Source organism: Phacochoerus africanus, chromosome 5 (assembly GCF_016906955.1).
Source record: "Phacochoerus africanus isolate WHEZ1 chromosome 5, ROS_Pafr_v1, whole genome shotgun sequence".
In the NCBI taxonomy this organism is placed as follows: domain Eukaryota; kingdom Metazoa; phylum Chordata; class Mammalia; order Artiodactyla; family Suidae; genus Phacochoerus; species Phacochoerus africanus.
Genome location: NC_062548.1, coordinates 37,477,707 through 37,497,099, shown reverse-complemented (window position 1 = coordinate 37,497,099; position 19,393 = coordinate 37,477,707). Strand labels below are relative to the sequence as shown.

Below are 19,393 nucleotides of genomic sequence, written 5' to 3'. Positions count from 1 at the left end.
GTCTTGAGAATGGCCTGTCTTGTATGTCTCAGGTTATAAGCAACATTCTTAACTTGTAGCCAAAGCCATAGAATAGAAAGGATAAAGTAAAAGAAATCATTTGTTCTTCCCTATTGCAGTATTTTCCACTGTTACTGTCCATTCCATAATCTTGTGGGAAAAGGGGTGATGACCACCCTGGCTACTTTCTGATGAACAGGGACAACGAGGGGGTGCTCATGGAATAGAACTGATGGACTTGGGACTGGAAGGATTCCCGAGTCCATGGTTGGGCATCTTTGGCTCCACTTTTCAGGGCCCTGTCACAACACTTAGACAAGCGCTGGAACATTATACCTGAACTCCAGCACTTGGGATAGAGATACCCACGGTGCTCTGCTCTGTGTTTTCTTTATATCCTGCCAACTATTTTACTGAGTGGGGGCAATATTTCTCCCTGTGGTCTTTTCCAGTAAGTGTCTATCACCAGGGTAGTGAAACAGAAGAGCAAAAGTCATCATTACTTACCTGGGAGGAGGCTTGGCTTAAAACAGCAACTTAAAAACTTCTGGGGGTTCCCGTCATGGCTCAGTGGTAATGAACCTGACTAGTATTCATGAGGGCACAAGTGTGATCCCTGGCCTTACTCAGTGGGTTGAGGAGCCGATCTGCTTTTGCTGTGAGCTGTGGTGTAAGTTGCAGATGCAGCTCAGATCCTGTGTTGCTTCAGCTGTGGTATATAGCCTGGCAGCTGCAGCTGCAGCTCTGATTCCACCCATAGCCTGGGAACTTCCATATGCCACAGGTGCGGCCTTAAAAAGATTAAAAAAAAAAAAAAAAAAAACCTTCTGGAATTCTCTTGTGATTCAGTCAGTTGAGGATCTGGGATTGTCACCGAAGTGGTCGCTACTGTGGCATAGGTTCTTTCTCTGGCCCAGGAACTTCCACATGCTATGGATTCAGCCAAAAAGAAAAAAAAATCAAAGAAAAAAAGATCTTCTAATAGCTCACAAGACCAAATCTGCTTTTCTCTGTCCCATCCAATTTCTGGAGGAGTGAGTGTTGACTTGAGAGTGGTGAATCCGCAGTCTCACCCTGGGCTAATTTAACATGGGAGTGAGTGCTCAGCGGCTCCTGTCCACTTAGTGGCAAGTTGATGTCCAGGTTCTTGTTCTCGCTAGGTTTTGAGGAGGACTCGATCTCGGGGTGAAAGACCACCTCAGTTGGGTAGGTGGATCTATGGGAGGCAAACACATGAACAGAAGTAAGCATAGTGCTGAAGTCTTAACATAGTTGCTGACTACCCCCTCTTTTAAGACATCTACAGATTGTCCTGCCTGGGCAGACACCTGGAATGGCCTACCGTGCAACATTTCAAAGGACTTAATTTAAACTTGTTTCTGGGAGCCCCTCAAATCTGTAGCAGGGCAATTAGCAAGACCTTATCCCAATATCTCAAATTAAATTAATCTCCTGACATATTTTAGCAGTGTTCTTTTTATTTATTTATTGTCTTTTGTCTTTTTAAGACCACATCTGCAGCATATGGAGGTTCCCAGGCCAGGGATCTAATCAGAGCTGTTGCTGCTGGCCTATACCACAGCTCACAGCAACCCAGATCATTAACCCACTGAGCAAGGCCAGGGATCGAACCTGCAACTTCATGGTTCCTCGTCGTCAGATTCATTTCCACTGCGCCACGACGGGAACCCCAGCAATGTTCTTTTTAATGTATGATTCATTTTTTCAGTCAATGTGCAGTGCTTTAGATACTTGTTGGGTTATGCTAGAGACAAAAGCAGGCCTGTTATCACTTTGAAGTGTGTTAGACAATCCAAACTGGGAAATAATTTCCTTAAGGAGGACTTTAACCTCTTTTAGAGTCTTTTTTCTGTCTAGTAGGTACATGCTTCCACCCATCCTGAAAAAGTGTCCACAAACACTAGCAGGGATCTGAAATTTCCTGCAGTTCAAGACATTTGAGTAAACTCTGTTTGCCAGTCCTCAGGGGGGCACATTCCTCTGTGTTGAGTCTCTCAATTATTTTTAGTACAAACCATACAATTCTGAGTGATTTGCTAGAGTCTCTCTTATAGGTTAAGCCCCATTATACACTTTTTTTTTTTTTTTGACCGCACCCACAACCCATGGACGTTCCCAGGCCAGGGATCGAATCCATGCCACAGCTATAACCAGAAAACAATGCTCCATCCTTAACCTGGTGAATCCATTGTGAGGTGGCATCTCTCTGGTAATGGGTATTTGGAGCAAATTGGGAGTAAAAGTCTTTGATCTAATATTAGGTTTCCAACAGCATTTCCTCAAACAAGGCAGGGCAGGTCTTAAATCCTTGAGCAATACTGTTAGACTTCCTGTGTTTCAGGGTCCTGCCTTTCAATATCAAATAGCTTCTGTGATTCTTTGCAATGGGAAAATGGGGAAAAAAAAGAAAAAAAGTCATTAAGTCCAAAACTGAGAACCAGCAGTTTTCTCCCAGCATAGTTGTAAGCAAAGTGCATGGCTTAGGCACCACAGGGTGTAAATCTTGGACCACTTCATTAATAGCCCTCAAGTCTTGCACAAAGTGACAATCTGCTGAGTTTGGCTTTTTGACAAGGTGAATAGGAGTGTTGTACAGGGACCTTACGGTTTAATCAGTCCTGTTTTCAAAAACTTTTGAGAATTGGCTGAATGCCCTTTTGGGCCTCTTGCCTCAAAGGACATTGTTTTAGATTAGGTGTCCCAGCATCCCTCTGTAATGGGACCTGTGTTGACCATGCATTTTTGGTCCTCCCTGGGGTGCCATCAGCCCACATTTCTGGTCTTACCCTTTCATAGTCCTGGGGTAGAAGGAGACCTCCATCTCCTTTTCCAGGGTTTTCTTGAGCATCATCTGTAGCCTTAACACGTGTTCCTGGCGGAAAAATTATGTGGGCATTTAATTTACAAAGGAGATCTTGGCCAGAGAGAGATTGGATACTCTGGCCTATATATAAGAAATTGTTTCAGGGTGAGGTCCCCTAGTTGGCATTCTAAAGGGTGTAAGAACAAACAGTTTTATGCTTCCCAGAGACTTCAAGTAACCAGGATGGATTGAGATGCTTTCTGTGCCACCTTAGTGTTTACCGTAGAGTATGTTCTGCTGGTATCTATCAGAAAGTCACTCAGCTCATTCTCTGCATCAGTGTTATTATCCAGGGCTCCTCTGGGGAAATTGGAATTGGGTGTCTCAAGTCTAAGGGAGTCCCCTGGCCTCTTTATTCGTCAGTGTTTCTTTCTACCATATGGAACACCCCTGTCTTTTACTGTTTTCCTTCTAATGTTTCAGCCGGGGCGGTCTTTTTTCCAGTGCCCTTGCTCCTTACAGTAAGCACAGTGTTCCTTCCCCAGGGGCGGCTCACCTCTCTCTGAGTTACTTACCTGCTGGGAGTCCAGGACTGCTGCCAGAAAAGTGGCATCTTCTTTCTTCTGTCATTGTTCTCTGCTGTTAAATATCTTAAAAGCAATGAGTATTAGCTGAGAAGGATTCATTCCAAATGTGCCATCAACTTTTTGCAGTGTTCTCCTGATATCTAGGGCACTCGGCCCATTTGCAGGGGCTTCAGGATCATTCTAATGTCTGTGGCCTGATACATCTTTTCCAACTATTCAGAGGGGGTCTTCATTTGCTTTTTGCTGAATTTCTTGAATTTTGTTCAGATTTTTTTTGCTGCCCATAAAGAGTGGCAGGTCATCCCTAGGAATCCAGCCTGCAGGCCATTTGCACTTAGGCCCCCTATGGCATTAACTGTATGAGGGAAATTTCCCTGTGCCATGGGAACTAATACAGGGTTTTCTCATTGATCCCCAGGAGGAGGGGAAGCCAGTCTGACCACTTCTTGAGCCCCAGTGTCAGGAATCGGGGCTGGACGGGAATGGGAGGCGGGGACAGCCCAGCTCCGCCAGAAGAGTTAAGGTTCAATGCAACATGTCCTCACTCTCGTTCCCTTCCTTATTTTCCTTGATGTAATTGCACAAGTGCCTTCACGTAAAGGATTTCATCATTCTTCCTCACTTGTTCACAGAATAGCTCTAATTGCAGGATTATGTAGAGCCACTCAGAGGTCACCAAACAACCATCAAGAGTGCTCAGTCTTCTCTAGCCATTAAAAGGATGCCTTTTTGCCTTGACATCAACCAACCAGGCTGAATTCTGAGCTGGGGCCTTTGGTGATTCTAGGAACCAAATGGAATCTTTGTCTTTTTCCCGGCAGTGCCCCACTTTCAGCTAAGATTCTTTTCCTTGGGCGTTCCCATTGTGGCTCAGCAGAAACGAACCTGCCCAGTATCCATGAGAACCTGAGTTCAATCCATGGCCTCACTCAGTGGGTTAAGGAGCTGTGGTGCAGATCACAGACACAGCTCAGATCCCATGTTGCTGTGGCTGTGGTGCAAGGCAGCAGCTGCAGCTCCAATTTGACCTCTAGCCTGGGAACCTCCATATGCAAAAAAAAAAAAAAAAAAAAGGAAAAAAAAGATTGTTCTTTTCCTCCGTTAGACATCAGTAAAAGTTTTAAACATCACAAAACTGATTTGGCTGTAAATGGAAAAACAGTGTCAAAGCAAAATGAAACGTAAAACCCAAAGTACGAACATAAAACCCTAAAGAAACCCTAAAGTTTGGTTTTGCATATCACAGGAACCATGAGGTCAACGCTCACACAGTGTGACTCCTTGGCTAGACGGAAGACACAGTAACAGCAAACAACGTAATTCACAAAGCAAGGGTGACAGCATATGGTACACAGGGCAGGGTCCCAGGATAACCCTGCATAAACCCCTTGTGGAGATCCTAACAAGTGCTGTTACAATAATTGTAACAGTAATTCTGTTTCGGGAGTTCCCTTCATGGCTCAGGGATTAATGAACCCGTGTAGGATCCATGAGGAGTCAGGTTCGATCCCTGGCCTTGCTCAGTGGGTTAAGGATCCGGTGTTGCCGTGAGCTGTGATGTAGGTCATAGACGAGGCGCAGAGCCTGCATTGTTCTGGCTGTGGTGTAGGCCAGCAGCAGTAGCTGTGATTCAACCCCTAGCCTGGGAACCTCCATATGCCACAGGTATGGCCTTTAAAAAAAAAAAAAAATTCTGTTAGTCATGGGTTCTTAATTGTCATCAGTCCATTTATCCCAAAGTATACTCCAGAGGACATTTTTTAGGGATAGCTGAAATATTTTTCAATTTTTAAAGACAGAAATACAAGACAAGCAAAACCCAGATGGTGCATACAAATACTAGTGTCCAAAGAAACAAGTTCAAAAATCAGGTGAAAGTCCACAACTAACAGGGTGCCCTACTCAAACACAAAACAAAGTGGCTTATTCCAGAGTAAAAGAGCCCCAAACAGGGAGGAAATAAAGTCTCGAGCTATGCATCCCAGAGTGATTTACCTACTGTCTGAGGCCAGTCAGCTGCCAGGTGTTGATTCCTTGCTCCAGCTGCCAAGTGCTGAGGCAGCTGGTGCTGCGTTAGAGAAATTTGAAAGGAAGATCCTCAGGACAAATGGCTCCAGCAGCTGCTAGTAGGGCCTTATCCCAAAATTTCCCAACCGGGACGGGCGAGCTCCAAGCAGCAAGGCTCCTAGCTGGCACATCAAAATTTGTTAACAGGTCCAAGTTTATACTGCTTGCTGCACAACAGGCCACTAAGTCAAGAGATGGGTCATTGGGACAAGGAAGAGTGACCTTAGAAATCCAGGAGTTCCCATTCTGGCTCAGCAGTAACGAACCTTCAGTAGTATCCATGAGGATGCAGATTCAATCCCTGGTTTCACTCAGTGGGTTGGGGATCCGGTGTTGCTGTGAGGTGCAGTATAGGTCGCAGATGCAGCTCAAAGCCCACAGTGCTGTGGCTGTGGCCTAGGCCAGCAGTTGCAGCTCCTGTTTGACCTCTAGCCCGGGAACTTCCATGTGTACAGGTACAGCCCTAAAAAGCAAAAAAAAAAAGAGAGAGAGAAAAAGCCAAAAGACTGAGAAGATGATGGACCAATGTCCCAAAGGACCATCCTCTCTGAGTTACAATTCAGGCTTCTTTTATACAAAAAGGAGAGAAGGTGGGGTTGATTGCTGCAAACTTCTTGGTGCTGGAATCCTTTGTTCTCACAGCTGTTGTCCACATAGGTCTGGTCACAATGGTCCTGTAAACCTCCAACAAGGCAGCTGTCAGTCTCTGTCCCGCAACTGTGTCAGGGGGCAAGCGTCACACCTTTAAAAGTCAGGGCCTTGAGAATGGGCTGTATTTCAGGTTATAGGCAAAAAGCCTATAGAGTACTTACAGCAAAAGCCATAGAGAACAAAGTTTATAAAAAAAAGAAACATCCAGTATGGAATCAGATTTGTTCTGTATCACAAGAAGGGTCACTATTGGGGGTAATAAAAACACTGTCTTGATTTTGGTTATGGTTTTACAATTGCACATTTGTCAAAACACAAAGAAGTACACATTTTAAATGGATACATTTTATTGTATGTAAATTATGTCTGAATAGTTCATTTTAAAATACAAACTTTAAAAATCATGTGTATAATATAAATATTTACATGAGTGAATGTGTTTACATGTGCATATACTTACAGCAAAGGATCTGGAAGGTCTAATACCATTTCTATAAACATACGGATAAAAGCTGCAGAGTATTTACAACACACTGATGACACAAAGAATATAAACATTAACTCATTTGGGATAAAAGTCCTGTTTTATCTCTTCTTATCATAGAGTTAGTTTCTGTTTTAGCCTGTTTTAGTTGCTAAGGGCTTGCTGACTTACTACCTTAAAAGAAGAAAAGTTAGTTATGAAAGTTATATCTATTAGATTTTTTTTTTGCATGAAACTGTTCACTTGAAAATTTAAAGATTATTGGTATCAGTTCTTGTACATTGATTAACCTGCAGATTATGATTTCACAAAACTAGTTCTAGTTTTAAATTAATTAAACCAGTTATAAAAGCTGTACAGATTCTCTTACAATTAAAACCAAAAAATTTTTACCTCTTTTAAAAAGGTTTTTTTTTTTAATGCCAGTAAATAAAGTGACTAATAAGTTAACATTGAAACACAAGTAGAGTCTTAATTATCCTTGTCAGTTAAAAGAAAAATAGAAATAAATTTTATTTGGGTAAATTTATAGAATATTTTAAAGTTTTATCACCACACCCAGTGTATCTAAAGTGGTTTTTACTGCCTATTAGATATGGCCAAACGTGAAATTTTTGGCTACCCAGCCCTACTGCTTTTGCAACATGAGCCCTTTTTCTTACCTTCCCCATAACACTCCCCAGTCGTTCTCAAACCATACTTGTAACTACTAAATCTTCTTGCTCACCTCACATGATTTTCTCTGTTTTCCTCCTTTTCTTTCTTCTAACCATCTCTTTCTTCTCTTCACCCTTCTGTCTCCCCACCTCCCTTTTGGCTGTCCACAGGTTATGTCTCATTCCCTCTAGGCCACCACGGATCTCAACAGTAGAAATACCTCAACTGCCTGAGTTTTAGTTTGAGGTTTGTAAATGGCTCTGTGTTTGCAAACATCCTCACTGACCTCACAGAGCAGAATCTGCCGGAGACTACTGAGCAGGAATCCTTCTCCCATGGGTAGTTTTCCCTAGTTTCTAGTTGCATCTTAACTTAAGTGTTTACCTTAAGAGGGGAATTTTTGTCAAGTTAGAGACGTCTCTATATTTGATACTTTTAGGCCTTGAACTCTTATCAGAATTTTACGTGATTTCACAGTTTTGTAATTTTAGTTCACATTTAATTACTACTCAAGACATAAACTACAGCTTAAAGGCTACAAGATTGATCATTGCAGATAAATTTTACTTTTAAACCTTGTGTTTTTCACAGAAACTCCAGTATCCACCCTTGAGTCACCTACGAAAGCTGTTTCAGTCTCAAAAGAGGCAACCACAGTGGCACAAAATGCAGCCCAGGTACAGAGATGACATGCTCTGTGAAGGAGCCATTCCCAGGGGAGTGGGGTGTCCATGCCCTTAATATGCTTTTTTAAATGTGTTATTGTGTGTCTATTTACTCAAAATAGTCTAATTGAATTTTCCAGAAGCTATAGAGGTTAAATACATTTCTTTAATCCAACAAATTGGAAACGACTTTTAAGAGCAGTAGCCATTGTCGATGAGGGTGGATGGAGATGGGTGTTCTCGTACCCTCTCACTTTTCATGTAAATTAGCACAGTGTTCGGGAGCACGGTTTGGAAATGGGATGGAATATTTATTCAGAATGGCTTGGACCTAACCCATTCTGGATTAGCGATATTTCAGAGTGTAGAGCTTTTAACTCCAAAAGAAGCTTAGGCTTGGAAAGATTGGATCCAGCCTCATCAGTTTTGATAAATGGATTGAGGAATGGGAAGTATATATTGTTGACCACTTTAAAACAATCAGAACCCACCCGTCCAGCTCGCTAAACTTTCTCTACCTGTGTCTTAGGTTCCTGAATCCTTTGAGCACCTGCCACCTCTCCCAGAACCTCCACCACTACTACCCGAACTCGTGGACAAAATCCGAGACACGCTTCCTCCCCAGAAGCCTGAGCTGAAAGTAAAACGAGTGCTGAGACCCAGGGGCATTGCCCTGACTTGGAACATCACCAAAATCAATCCCAAGTGTGCCCCCGTGGAAAGCTACCACCTGTTCCTGTGCCATGAGAACCCTAATAATAAGTTGATTTGGAAGAAGATTGGAGAAATTAAAGCTTTACCACTCCCAATGGCCTGCACTTTATCTCAGTTTTTAGCTTCCAACAAATACTATTTTACTGTCCAGTCAAAAGACATTTTTGGACGATATGGGCCATTTTGTGATATAAAATCTATTCCTGGGTTTTCTGAAAGTCTTACTGAAGGAAAAAGTACTTGATAATTGTGTATTGTACATGTTTATTTTTTTCTATTTGAGTTGTTTGTTTACAGTGTTCTCTTAACACTATTTGATGTCTTAAAGGCCAGTTCAGATTGTGAACCCTTTGTATAGGGACAGTCCTCTTCCCTACGTTGTAAGCGGCCTTCATGAATTTCTGATTTGCACTCAGTAAGTACTGCCAAAGGCTATGTTCTAAGACATACACTATCATGGACTCATGTCACTAAGCTGCGTTAAATACAGTACCTCTGGTGACTAGAGCTGCTGCTGCTGTCAGAAGCCCTGGGGTGCAGGCAGCCCCCATTTCCTCTGTTGACAGTCAGCTTTGGGGGCCCTGCTTATGGTCAGTATTGGTGCAGGAAAATTCAGTTCTTTACTGAGACCAGATCATCCCTGGGGTGCATCTCCACCACAATTTTATGAAAATGTCTTCCCATTCTCTTCAGATTCTAAGGGCTATGAATTTGTGCCCCCTTTTTGTCTCGGTCTATGTCAATCATTTGGGGAAATAGTCTAGAGGTTTTTCCCTAAATCAGTTTATATACTCAAACTGTGTGCTGTGCACACACAAAAAAATACAGTATCTCTTATAAATTATCCAACCCACTAATTCAGTTGAGAAAAATGGACTTGTCTGCCTTAGATGTAAGGCTTTAATTTGCTGGTTCCCTAATGCAACCACCACCACCCCCCCCCCCCTTTTTTTTTTACTTATTTCCTGGCTGCCATCATTACTCAGAGGAAGAACATAACTCCCATAGGTGTGTCCTCCCTCCATACCTCTGTCTTCAGGCACACTGACTGAAACCGTGGCTCCGTAAGTCGCCCAAGAAACTTGACGGTCAAGCAGACTTGATGAGTGTGGTTGGTCAGGACCCGATGGGACAAAACTGTGGATAAATAATACCAGGATGCTGAGAAGACAGAAAAATAACTGTTAGCGTGGAAGTGTGTTCAAGAGGCATTCTTTCCTGGTACATAGACAAAGTTCAGGCTTCAGAGGCTCTGAGGTTTAGACAATTGAACAGGGAATGTTTTTCCTTGGCATTTTGTGAATGCCTTCACGCCTTCCATCATAAATAAAGCTGTTATTTTCCAGTCTCCTGTGTCTTTGCCTTTTTAAAACATGACTGAGAGAGCCAGAGTCTGAACTGAGTTTGAAGAGATGAGCTGCCGTCTGTGAGGGCGTCTGGGGGCTCAGGATGAGGGCTTCACTGCAGGGTGATTGCACCCTTGGGGCTGGCATCGCCTAGATGTTCACTTACTCAAGCCCAAAGACTTGACGCCATAAGCAAGAATTTGGTGCCCATCACGAGAGGGGAAACTGCGTCTAAACCAGCAGGTCTTCTGGAATGTTGATGCGTGCTCAAGTCTTTAAGCAAGGGAGCTTTTCATGTGATAGAGTAAGAAATGCTGCTGGCAAGCGTCTTAGAGCCAGTGGCTCAAAGTATTAGTATTTCCTGCCTTTTGGAGGGGCAGGGCCACCAGAAGAGAGCAAGCCTGGGAACAAGACCCAGGGTGTGTATAGTCACACACTAAAGGGCAGACACCCCACCCCACCCAGAAAATGTCTTATGTACTTCAGGTGGGAAACCCTTATACTTTCCTTTAAGCAGCAGAACTACACTCTGATGTGCTAAAATTGAACATATTGAGAAAAGGCTATGGGCAAGTTCATGGAATCTCCAGGGAACTAAGAGACTCAGGCTTGGAAAACAAGAAGGGGAAAAAAGATACTTGAAACAAATTCCTATGAAGTTTCAAACCTGTGCCAGCTTATACAGTTTCTATTCTACCCCGTAGTAATAGGTTAAGGTGTTTTCTGCCCATTTTAAAGATGGGGAAGCAGGCCCAGCAGCTCAGGTGGCTTGCCCAAGTCAGGGACCCAGCTCACAGGCAGCTCTGGGACTGTGTGGGACGACAGAATGGGAAGACTGCCCCACTGTTCTTATGGCCCTGTGGCCCAGACCCTAGACACACATATGATGAGCTTGTCCTCAGGTGGTGGCAGAGCTGCAAGGTGAACCTCTGGCATTTGGGGTTGGTTGCCACCCAGGCTGGATGTGGTGACTTTGGACCACATCCATGTCACTGAGCTTGAACTACCTTCCCCAGGATGTCCTTCCCTGGCTGGTTCAAATTCAGTGTTGGGCATGAGACCCGGTGTGAGATTCAGAGGAGAGCTGAAACAGCAGTTCTGTTTTGTGTTCTAAAGGTGGACACGGGGCCTGAGATTCTCTGTCGGTCTCCTTGCACCACTGATCTGGCCGCCGCTCCTGCAGCGTCCGACAGAGCCTGTCCAAGTGCAGGACGCATGCATCTGTGGGCAGCTCCAGGCTTACTCCGTGATTCCTGAGGCATCATGGCTGGAAGCAGCGACAACACAGACTTGCTTCCAGTTTGTACTGGCTCTTGTTCATATCCTTCCCTCTTGACTTCTGGTGACTCCAGACTCAACACTAGACCCAAAGGGAACAGTTTGCATAGCTTCCCCCCTCAGCTCTCCTACCCTGGGCCAAGTCTAGCCCCTGTAATCTGCTCCTGGTTCTAGTTTCAATGGCTCCCTCACTGAGACCGTGGGGTCCCCAGGCAGGGAGCAAGCCCTCATCTGGAAGCCCAGGGGAGCAGTAGCTTGTCTGGCTGTCCTGGAAACTGCACATCTCATGCCTTGTTTTTGTGGGATGAGGAACTCAGACACAGTAATTCCAACACTCACAGTGAGGTGGACATCTCTCTGAGTCTCCTTTTTCTCAACGAGCAGAATGAAGGCAGCACTCCTCTCCCTCTCTCCTTCCTCATGTAACTTGTCCTGCTGCGTGAGATCAAGAATGCTGATGGGGAGTTTCTGCAGTGGCCCAGCAGTAGTGAATCCAACCAGTAGCCATGAAAATGTAGGTTCAATCCCTGGCCTCACTCAGTGGGTTAAGGACCCATCACTGCTGTGAGCTGCAGTGGTTGCAGATATGGCTCAGATCTGGCGTGGCTGTGGTGTAAGCCAGCAGCTGCAGCTCCGCTTGGACACCTATCCTGGGAACTTCCATATGCCACAGGTGAGAGCCTCCAAAAAAGACGCCCTGATGGATTCCAGGTCATCATAAGGTGTTAACAAGATAAAGCAGAATACCTAGGACAAAGCAAATCCTTATTAGTAAATGATAGAAAGCAAAAAAACCAAAACATTTGCTAGGGGATGAGGGACTTAGAAACACCTTGTTTCTAAGGCAACCGATAATTTGCTGTGACAAGAGGGTCAGCAGGCGACCGCATGGCACTCGGAGGTGGCCATGGACAGAAAAGAAAATCCTATTCGAAATCACTGTAATGTGAATCCATTGTGAAGACAGAGGCAGAGAGTGGGCTGAAGCAGCCACAAGCCAAGGAACACCATAAGCCCCCAGAAGCTGGAAGAGGCAGGAAGGACCCTCCCCCAGAGCCTTTGGAGGGAGCACAGCCCTGCCAACATCTTGATTTCAGACTTCTAGCCTCTTGAGCCATAAGAGAATACATTTCTGTTTTTAAGCCACCAAATTAGTGCGAATTTGCTGCAGCAGCCCTAGGAAAACTAACACAATCACTCTTCACAGGGACCACAATTTGTTTAAAACAAGGGCACCTGGCCCTTACCCCATACACCGTGGAGGTGGGGCCTCCTGGGTGCTCCTAGACACGTCAGCTGGGAGGTGGTTTCATGTCCCCAACAAGGAACATGCGAAGCCCCGTCAGTTGCTTTACAGTATCTTCCTCTTCGAACTACGCCTGCCCATCACGGATTCAGACGGAGGCTTTAACCGGCAGATCCAAGCAGCTGTGGACAATAATCAGTGTCAAGGCTTCAAAGAACAAAGAACCTTATTTGGCATTTTAAGAACTGCAATTCCAGGAGTTCCCATTGTGGCTCAGCAGTTAACGAACCTAACTAGCATCCGTGAGGATGCAGGTTCGATCCCTAGCCTCACTCAGTGGGTTAAGGATCGGGCGTTGCCGTGAGTTGTGGTGTAGGCTTGCAGGTACAGCTTGGATCCCATGTGGCTGTGGGGTAGGCCGGCAGTGATAGCTCCAATTCAACCCCTAGCCTGGGAACTTCCATGTGTCTCAGGTGTGGCCCCCCAAAAAAAAAACAAAAAAAAACAAAAAAACCCCCACAATTCCAGAGACAGATTCAGATAAAACTGAAGGGAATGTTCCAGGGAAGAGGGAGTCAGGGCCTTATAAAGGCAAAGGCCACAGGGTTGCTCTCTGCCTGCTGCCGGGCAAGAATTAGGATGGACTCTGACGCAAAAAGGAAATCCTTGTCCTTAAGCAATGGGCTGCCGTGAGTTATTTAGAGTAAGGGTCCAATAAGTGTCTTGAGTTTCTGGATCGTTGTGCAGAGGTTAAGACAATAAGTGGTCAAAAGGTCAGATTCCACTGGGGCAGAGCCGCGCACCAGTCTCACTTCCTCATGGGCCTCCCGGCTCATTTCAGAGCGTGGTTAGAACCCGAGCTCCATTTCAATTGTCCTTTAGCACCGCTGGAGCGGCAGAAACTCAGAGGTCAACTCACCGAGGGCCACAAATCCAGAGGATGGAGTTGGTTCCTTGAACGTTAAAAGGACGAAAGAGTCCTGTAACAGGGACAAACCTAATCCATCACTTCCTACCTTTTGGCCTCACGAGATTTTCTCAGGGGGAAGGATGTGGCTAACTTTGTATTCCTGTTGAAAGGGATCAGAACATGCCTCCATGAATAGGCCACTTCAGCCTAAGGATTATGTCGAGCTGAAGGCATTCGAGAAAACTGAAGCCAAGAGCGAGCTTTCTGCCCTCCTCCTTTCCGCCTAAAATAAGCGCGTAAATCTCCCTTTGTAAAGGTGTTTCCGTCTCCAGGACCAGGAAGACCTGAGATCAATCTGTGCAACCCAACCCAGCAACCATACTTACCATACATTCCCTAGTCACCCTCCTCCCCAGTTTACCACCTCTAGGAGCCCCAAACCCCTTTCCTTTGCATTTCTCCGGAATTTATCACCTTTTGTTAAAACTCTACAGTCTAGGAGTTCCCACAGTGGCTCAGTGGGAATGAACCTGACTCGTAGCCATGAGGACTTGGGTTCGATCCATGGCCTTGCTCAGTGGGTTAAGGATCCAGTGTTGCCATGAGCTGCGGTGTAGGTCACACTGATCCTGCGTTGCAGTGGCTGTGGTGTAGGCTGTCAGCTGCAGCTCTAATTCAACCCTTAGCCTGGGAACTTCCATATGCTGCAGGTGCGGCCCTTTAAAAAAACAAAACAAAACAAGCCTCTAGAGTCTAGGAGTTCCTGTTGTGCAGGTTATGAACTGAACATAGTGTCCATGAGGATGTGGCTTTGATCCCTGGCCTTGCTCAGTAGGTTAAGGATCCAGCATGGCTATGAGCTGTGGTATAGGTCTCAGATGCAGGCTCAGATCTGGTATTGCTGTGGTGTAGGCCAGCAACTGCAGCCTGGGGAACTTCCACAAGTGTGGCCCTAAAAAGAAAAAAGAGAAAAAAAAAAAACCAAAAAACCCTCTATTGTCTAACGGCTTCTTTGGGAGTTCACGTGTTTTCTCCGAAACCTCCAGGCATGAAAAAAATTTTTTTTAATTTTATTCTTTTTTTCTATTACTCCTTTTTCAGTTTATCCACAGTTTCCATTCATAGACCCTAAAAGGGAAAAGTTTTCTTCCTCCACAGTGTGAGCTCTGGTAAAGGTGGTAGAACCGTGTTGGGGTAAGGAGCCCCACCCCCCCAGGATCTAAGCATCCAATGCACAGGTAACATCTAAGATGACAGTGATCACAGGACCAACGGGGGGGGGGGGGGCAGATCTTAACAAATTAGCTATCTAGATTGCAGAAAAGGATTAAAATTAGTTAAAACTCAAACCATCGCTGGTTAACAAGCAACAACTCTTGCACACAGGCAAGGAAATGATAATCCATACACCAGGATGTTTTCTCAAATTTCTTTGAAAGGAACGATTTCTTCTAATTTTAAAATTAGGGCCAGGGGTTTGTGAGACTGAAACCAAGCAGGACCCCTGTGGGCCCTTCCTGGTGGCCACTCCCTAGGCCTTCCCAGGTTGCAGAGAACAGACTTGAGCAGTTACTAATTAGGGAAGTGAGGGAATGCAGAAACAAAGGAAAAGCAGTCAAGTGAGAAAAGTAATGATAGCCTAAACAATAGGCTGGCCATAAAACAGAGTCACAGGACCCATTAGTCCTCAAGGGTTATAGAATAAATCTGACACATACCCTTGAGTTATTTTACAGTAACCAGGGCTCCATTGGAGAGAAACTGCTGACCACAAGCACAGAGACCCCAGACTGGTTGGAGCACAAAAGTTGATGATTAACCTCAAACTTCACCAGCTGTTAACCTCACCACCAACCCATCAGAACATCCAAAAGCTGATCATATCCTCTGCAACCCTCACCCCTAATGTTGCCTCTAAAAATCCTTCCCTAGAAGCCATCGAAGAGTTGGGGTCTTTTGAGCATGAGTTGCCTGTTCTTGCTTGGCACCCCACAATTCACCACAACCTGGTGTCGGTAGAGTGGTTTGCTGTGCATCTGGCAGGTGAACTCAAGTTCAGTTACAAGATGGACAGCTGTTTCTCAATGCCAGTGAAGAAAAACTTTTTTTTTTTTTTTGGCTTTTTAGGACTGTACCCACCACACATAGAGGTTCCCAGGCTACGGGTCAAAGTGAAGCTACCGCTGCCGGCCTATGCCACAGCCACACCAATGCCAGATCTGAGCTGCATCTTCAACCTATACTGCAGCTCATGGCAATGCTGGATCCTTAACCTACTGAGAAAGGCCAGGGATCAAACCTGCAACTTCATGGTCATGAGTCAGATTAGTTTCCTCTGCACCATAATGGGAACTCCCAGGGAAGCAAAACTCTTTAAAGAGCAGAGTAAGTTGGGAATTCCTACCGTGGCCCAACAGGATCAGCGACATCTTGGGAGCCCTCAGACACAGGTTCAATCCCCGGCCTGGTACAGTGGGTTAAGGATCCAGCATTGCTGCAGCTGTTGCTTAGGTCACAGCTGAGGCTTGGATCTAATCTCTGGCGCAGTAAACTCCCGTATGCCTCAGGGAGTTGGGGGGCAGGAAAAGGAAGAAAAAAAAAAATCACGGTAAGTTGGATGAATACAGCTGATATCCAGGAACCAATCCATAGATGCTGTAATTGACATCAGGGGCAAAGACACCGAGGTTGCTTTTCATTACTTGGATGGAGGGCAGTGATGTTGGATATGTGAAGACGGGATTTCTACACTTGAGCTTTATTTAAAGCTATTTCTAACCCCATTATGTTCCCCTGGATTTTGGCTCCAGAGGAATATAGTAAATGCCATGGAACACGCTGGGGTGGAATTCAAGCCAAGGTAATACAAAACGGGAGCCTACTTGATTTTCACCACGCAGAGTTATATTCACACACATGAAAGACAACACTGGGTTTGGGGAGGGTTCCTGAAGATAGGAACAATCTGCGGGATGGAGGTGCAGAGTACCTGCGAAGGAAGGACGCAGATGCAGGACAGGTGGTTCTGTGATGAGAGCAAATAATCCATTCCAGCTTTCCCTGCCACCATGGAAACCACACACGGTGGTATTATTTAGGATCATGGGGAATCAAGGTACCTACAAATCCCCCCAACACCACCACACCTTGAGCTCAGTCCTTCTGGGCTAAGGGTACTTATTTAGCACTTATTTCTTCATGAAAAAAAAAAATTATCCCAGGGCTGGAGTTACGCACCCATCTCTGGCTCACAGACTGGGACCCAAGAGACCCAAGAGCAGCAAGCAGAGCTATTTGGGGTATTTTAAGTAGTAGGATTGAGGGCCTTGTTTCAGGCCAAATGGGCTCTGTATAAAAACAATTTGGAGATTTCCCATTGTGGCTTAGTGGTAATGAACCCAACTAGTGTTCATGAGGATGCGGTTTGATCCCTGGCCTCGCTCAGTAGGTTAAGGATCAGGTCTTGCCATGAGCTGTGGTGTAGGTCACAGACACAGCATGGATCTGGCATTGCTGTAGCTGTGGTGTAGGCCAGTAGCTGCAGCTTCGATTCAACCCCTAGCCTGGGAACTTCCGTATGCCACGGTGCATCCCTACAAATAAAAGAAAAAAGGAAATGGAAAAAGGCAATTTGGTAAATTTATGAGTAGGGGTTATTTCTCTGAGAAAAACAAGCATGGCTGGATCATATCCCCAGACAGCAGAAAATCTTAGCAGCTGGGTTAAGTGGTTTATGACCTGGTGAAGGCTTAGTAAAAACACACAGCCCAGGCTACCCCAAACTCTTTTCGGCCCATTACTTACATTCTCACAGTGAAATACTCATGTATTTATTCATCACAGAACGTGCCAGGTGCTACCAGATGCCAGACACGGTGGCAGGAGCTGATGTGGAGAGCAAGACTGGACACTGTCTCTACCGTTTTGGAGCTGACTTGGTCTGGGACAGAGGAGATTCACAAATGAGAAGTGCACACATGAGGCGTTCCCGTCATGGCTCAGTGGCTTAAGAACCCGACATAACGTCCGTGAGGATGCGGGTTTGATCCCTGGCCTCGCTCAGCAGTAATGAACCCGACTAGTATCCAGGAGGACTCAGGTTAGACTTCTGGCCTCACTTAGGGGATTAAGGATCTGGTGTTGCTGTGGCTGTGGTGTAGGCCTGCAGCTGAAGCTCCAATTTGACCCCTAGCCTGAGAACTTCCATGTGCTGAGGATGCGGCCCTAGAAAGACAAGACAAAAAAAGACAAAGAGAAAGGCACAGAGTGTCTGTGGAAGGGGTTGTGCCAGACCCATAGGCTTAATGCCCATCGGGAAAGTCATCTGAAGGAAAAGGATTTGGGGAATTCTCACTGAGGCTCAGCAGTTATGAACCCAACTGGTTCAATCCCTGGCCTCACTCAGTGGGTTAAGGATCTGGCATTGTTGTGAGCTATAGTGTAGGTCACAGACACGGTTCAGATCCTGAGTTGCTGTGGCTGTGGTGTAGGCTGGCAGCTACAGCTCCAATTCGACCCCTAGCTTGGGAACTTGCATATGCCACAGTGCACCCCTCCCCCCACAAAAAAAAGATTTGGGTGGAAGAGGGGATCCCACAAGCCAGTGAAATGCAATGCATAACTCTCAGCGGATCCTGGATTGAGGACGTTATGTGGACCTTGGTGAAGTCTGACTTTGGACTGTACAGATTACAGTGTTACATCCACATTAAATCACCTGAAAATGGTCACCATATTGGGCTTACATGGGAGATTGTTCTTGTTCTTAGGAGATTCTGAAGCCCTTGGAGGAAAAATGTCTTGATGGCTGCAACTAACTTGCATCTAGAGGGGCTACGATTGCTTTGACCAATGGAATACCCTAGAAGCAATGTTGTGCCAGTGCTGGGAGCTGGCTAGGTGGCTTCTACTTCCTGCCTCTGGGACACCAGCCACCATGCAAGTGCAACCATCCCCAAGATCCCCAAAGCCCAGACCACACGACCCTGGAGGACAAGGTACCACATGGAGAGAGAGAGAGACCAGGGAGCACGAAGGTGGCAGCCCCTGAGTGAAGATGTCATCTTTGGAGCAGATCCTGGGTTGCAAATGCCCCAGCTGAAGCCCCATGGAATAGCCCAACTGAGTCCTATCCAAATCCTGGATCCACAAAACTGTGGACCCACAAAACCACAAGCGACATAAAAGTTACTTTAAGCCACTAAGTTCAGAACTTGTTTATGAGGCAGAAGTAGCATCTGAGACACTATTAGAGACTATTGTCCATGTTAAGAAGTTTGGTCAGGAGTTTCCGTCGTGGCTCAGCGATTAACGAATTTGATTAGCATCCATGAGGATGAAGGTTTGATCCGATCCCTAGCATCGCTCAGTGGGTTAAGGATCCAGTGTTGCCATGAGCTGTGGTGTAGGTTGCAGACATGGCTTGGATTCCAAGTTGCTGTGGTTGTGGCATAGGCCTGCAGCTGTAGCTCCAATTAGACCCCTAGCCTGGGAACCTCTGTATGCCTCAGGTATGGCCCTAAAAAGCAAATAAAGAAATAAATAAAACTAACCTCAACAAATTTAATAATAGAGAAATTATTTCAAGCATCTTCTCTGCCACAATGGCATGAAACTAGAAATTAACCACAGGAAAAGAAATGAGAAAAAACTGACTACATAGAGACTAAACAACATGCTACTAAAAAGCCAATGGGTCTAATATTATAGCATAAAAATACATTTTTGCTGGCCCCTGTATGGGTTAAGTATGGACTATAAAAGCCTTCTTTTTTGTTGCTGTTGTTCTTTATGGCCACACCTAGGGCATATGGAAGTTCCCCAGGCCAGGCATTGAATCCAAGCCACAGCTGCAACCCACGATGCAGCTGCAGCAATGCTGGATACTTTAACACACTGCACCAGGCTAGGGATTGAACCCACACCTCTGCAATGACCTGAGCTACTACAGTTGGATTCTTAACC

General features: G+C 45.4%; 1 protein-coding gene across 3 annotated transcripts in view; it reads left to right on the top strand.

Moving 5' to 3' along the window:
- Positions 1 to 9,997, top strand: part of ATF7IP2 (activating transcription factor 7 interacting protein 2) — a 77,543-nt gene extending 67,546 nt beyond the window's left edge. For 2 of the 3 annotated variants that reach the window (XM_047780523.1, XM_047780522.1), the window contains 2 exons: positions 7,862 to 7,947; positions 8,465 to 9,997. In XM_047780523.1, coding sequence (XP_047636479.1) covers positions 7,862 to 7,947; positions 8,465 to 8,893 — 515 coding nt within the window. In that variant the 3' untranslated portion in view covers positions 8,894 to 9,997. The remainder of the gene's footprint in view (positions 1 to 7,861; positions 7,948 to 8,464) is intronic. The other variant, XM_047780524.1, reaches the window with a different exon arrangement.
- The last annotated feature ends 9,396 nt before the right edge of the window (positions 9,998 to 19,393 follow it).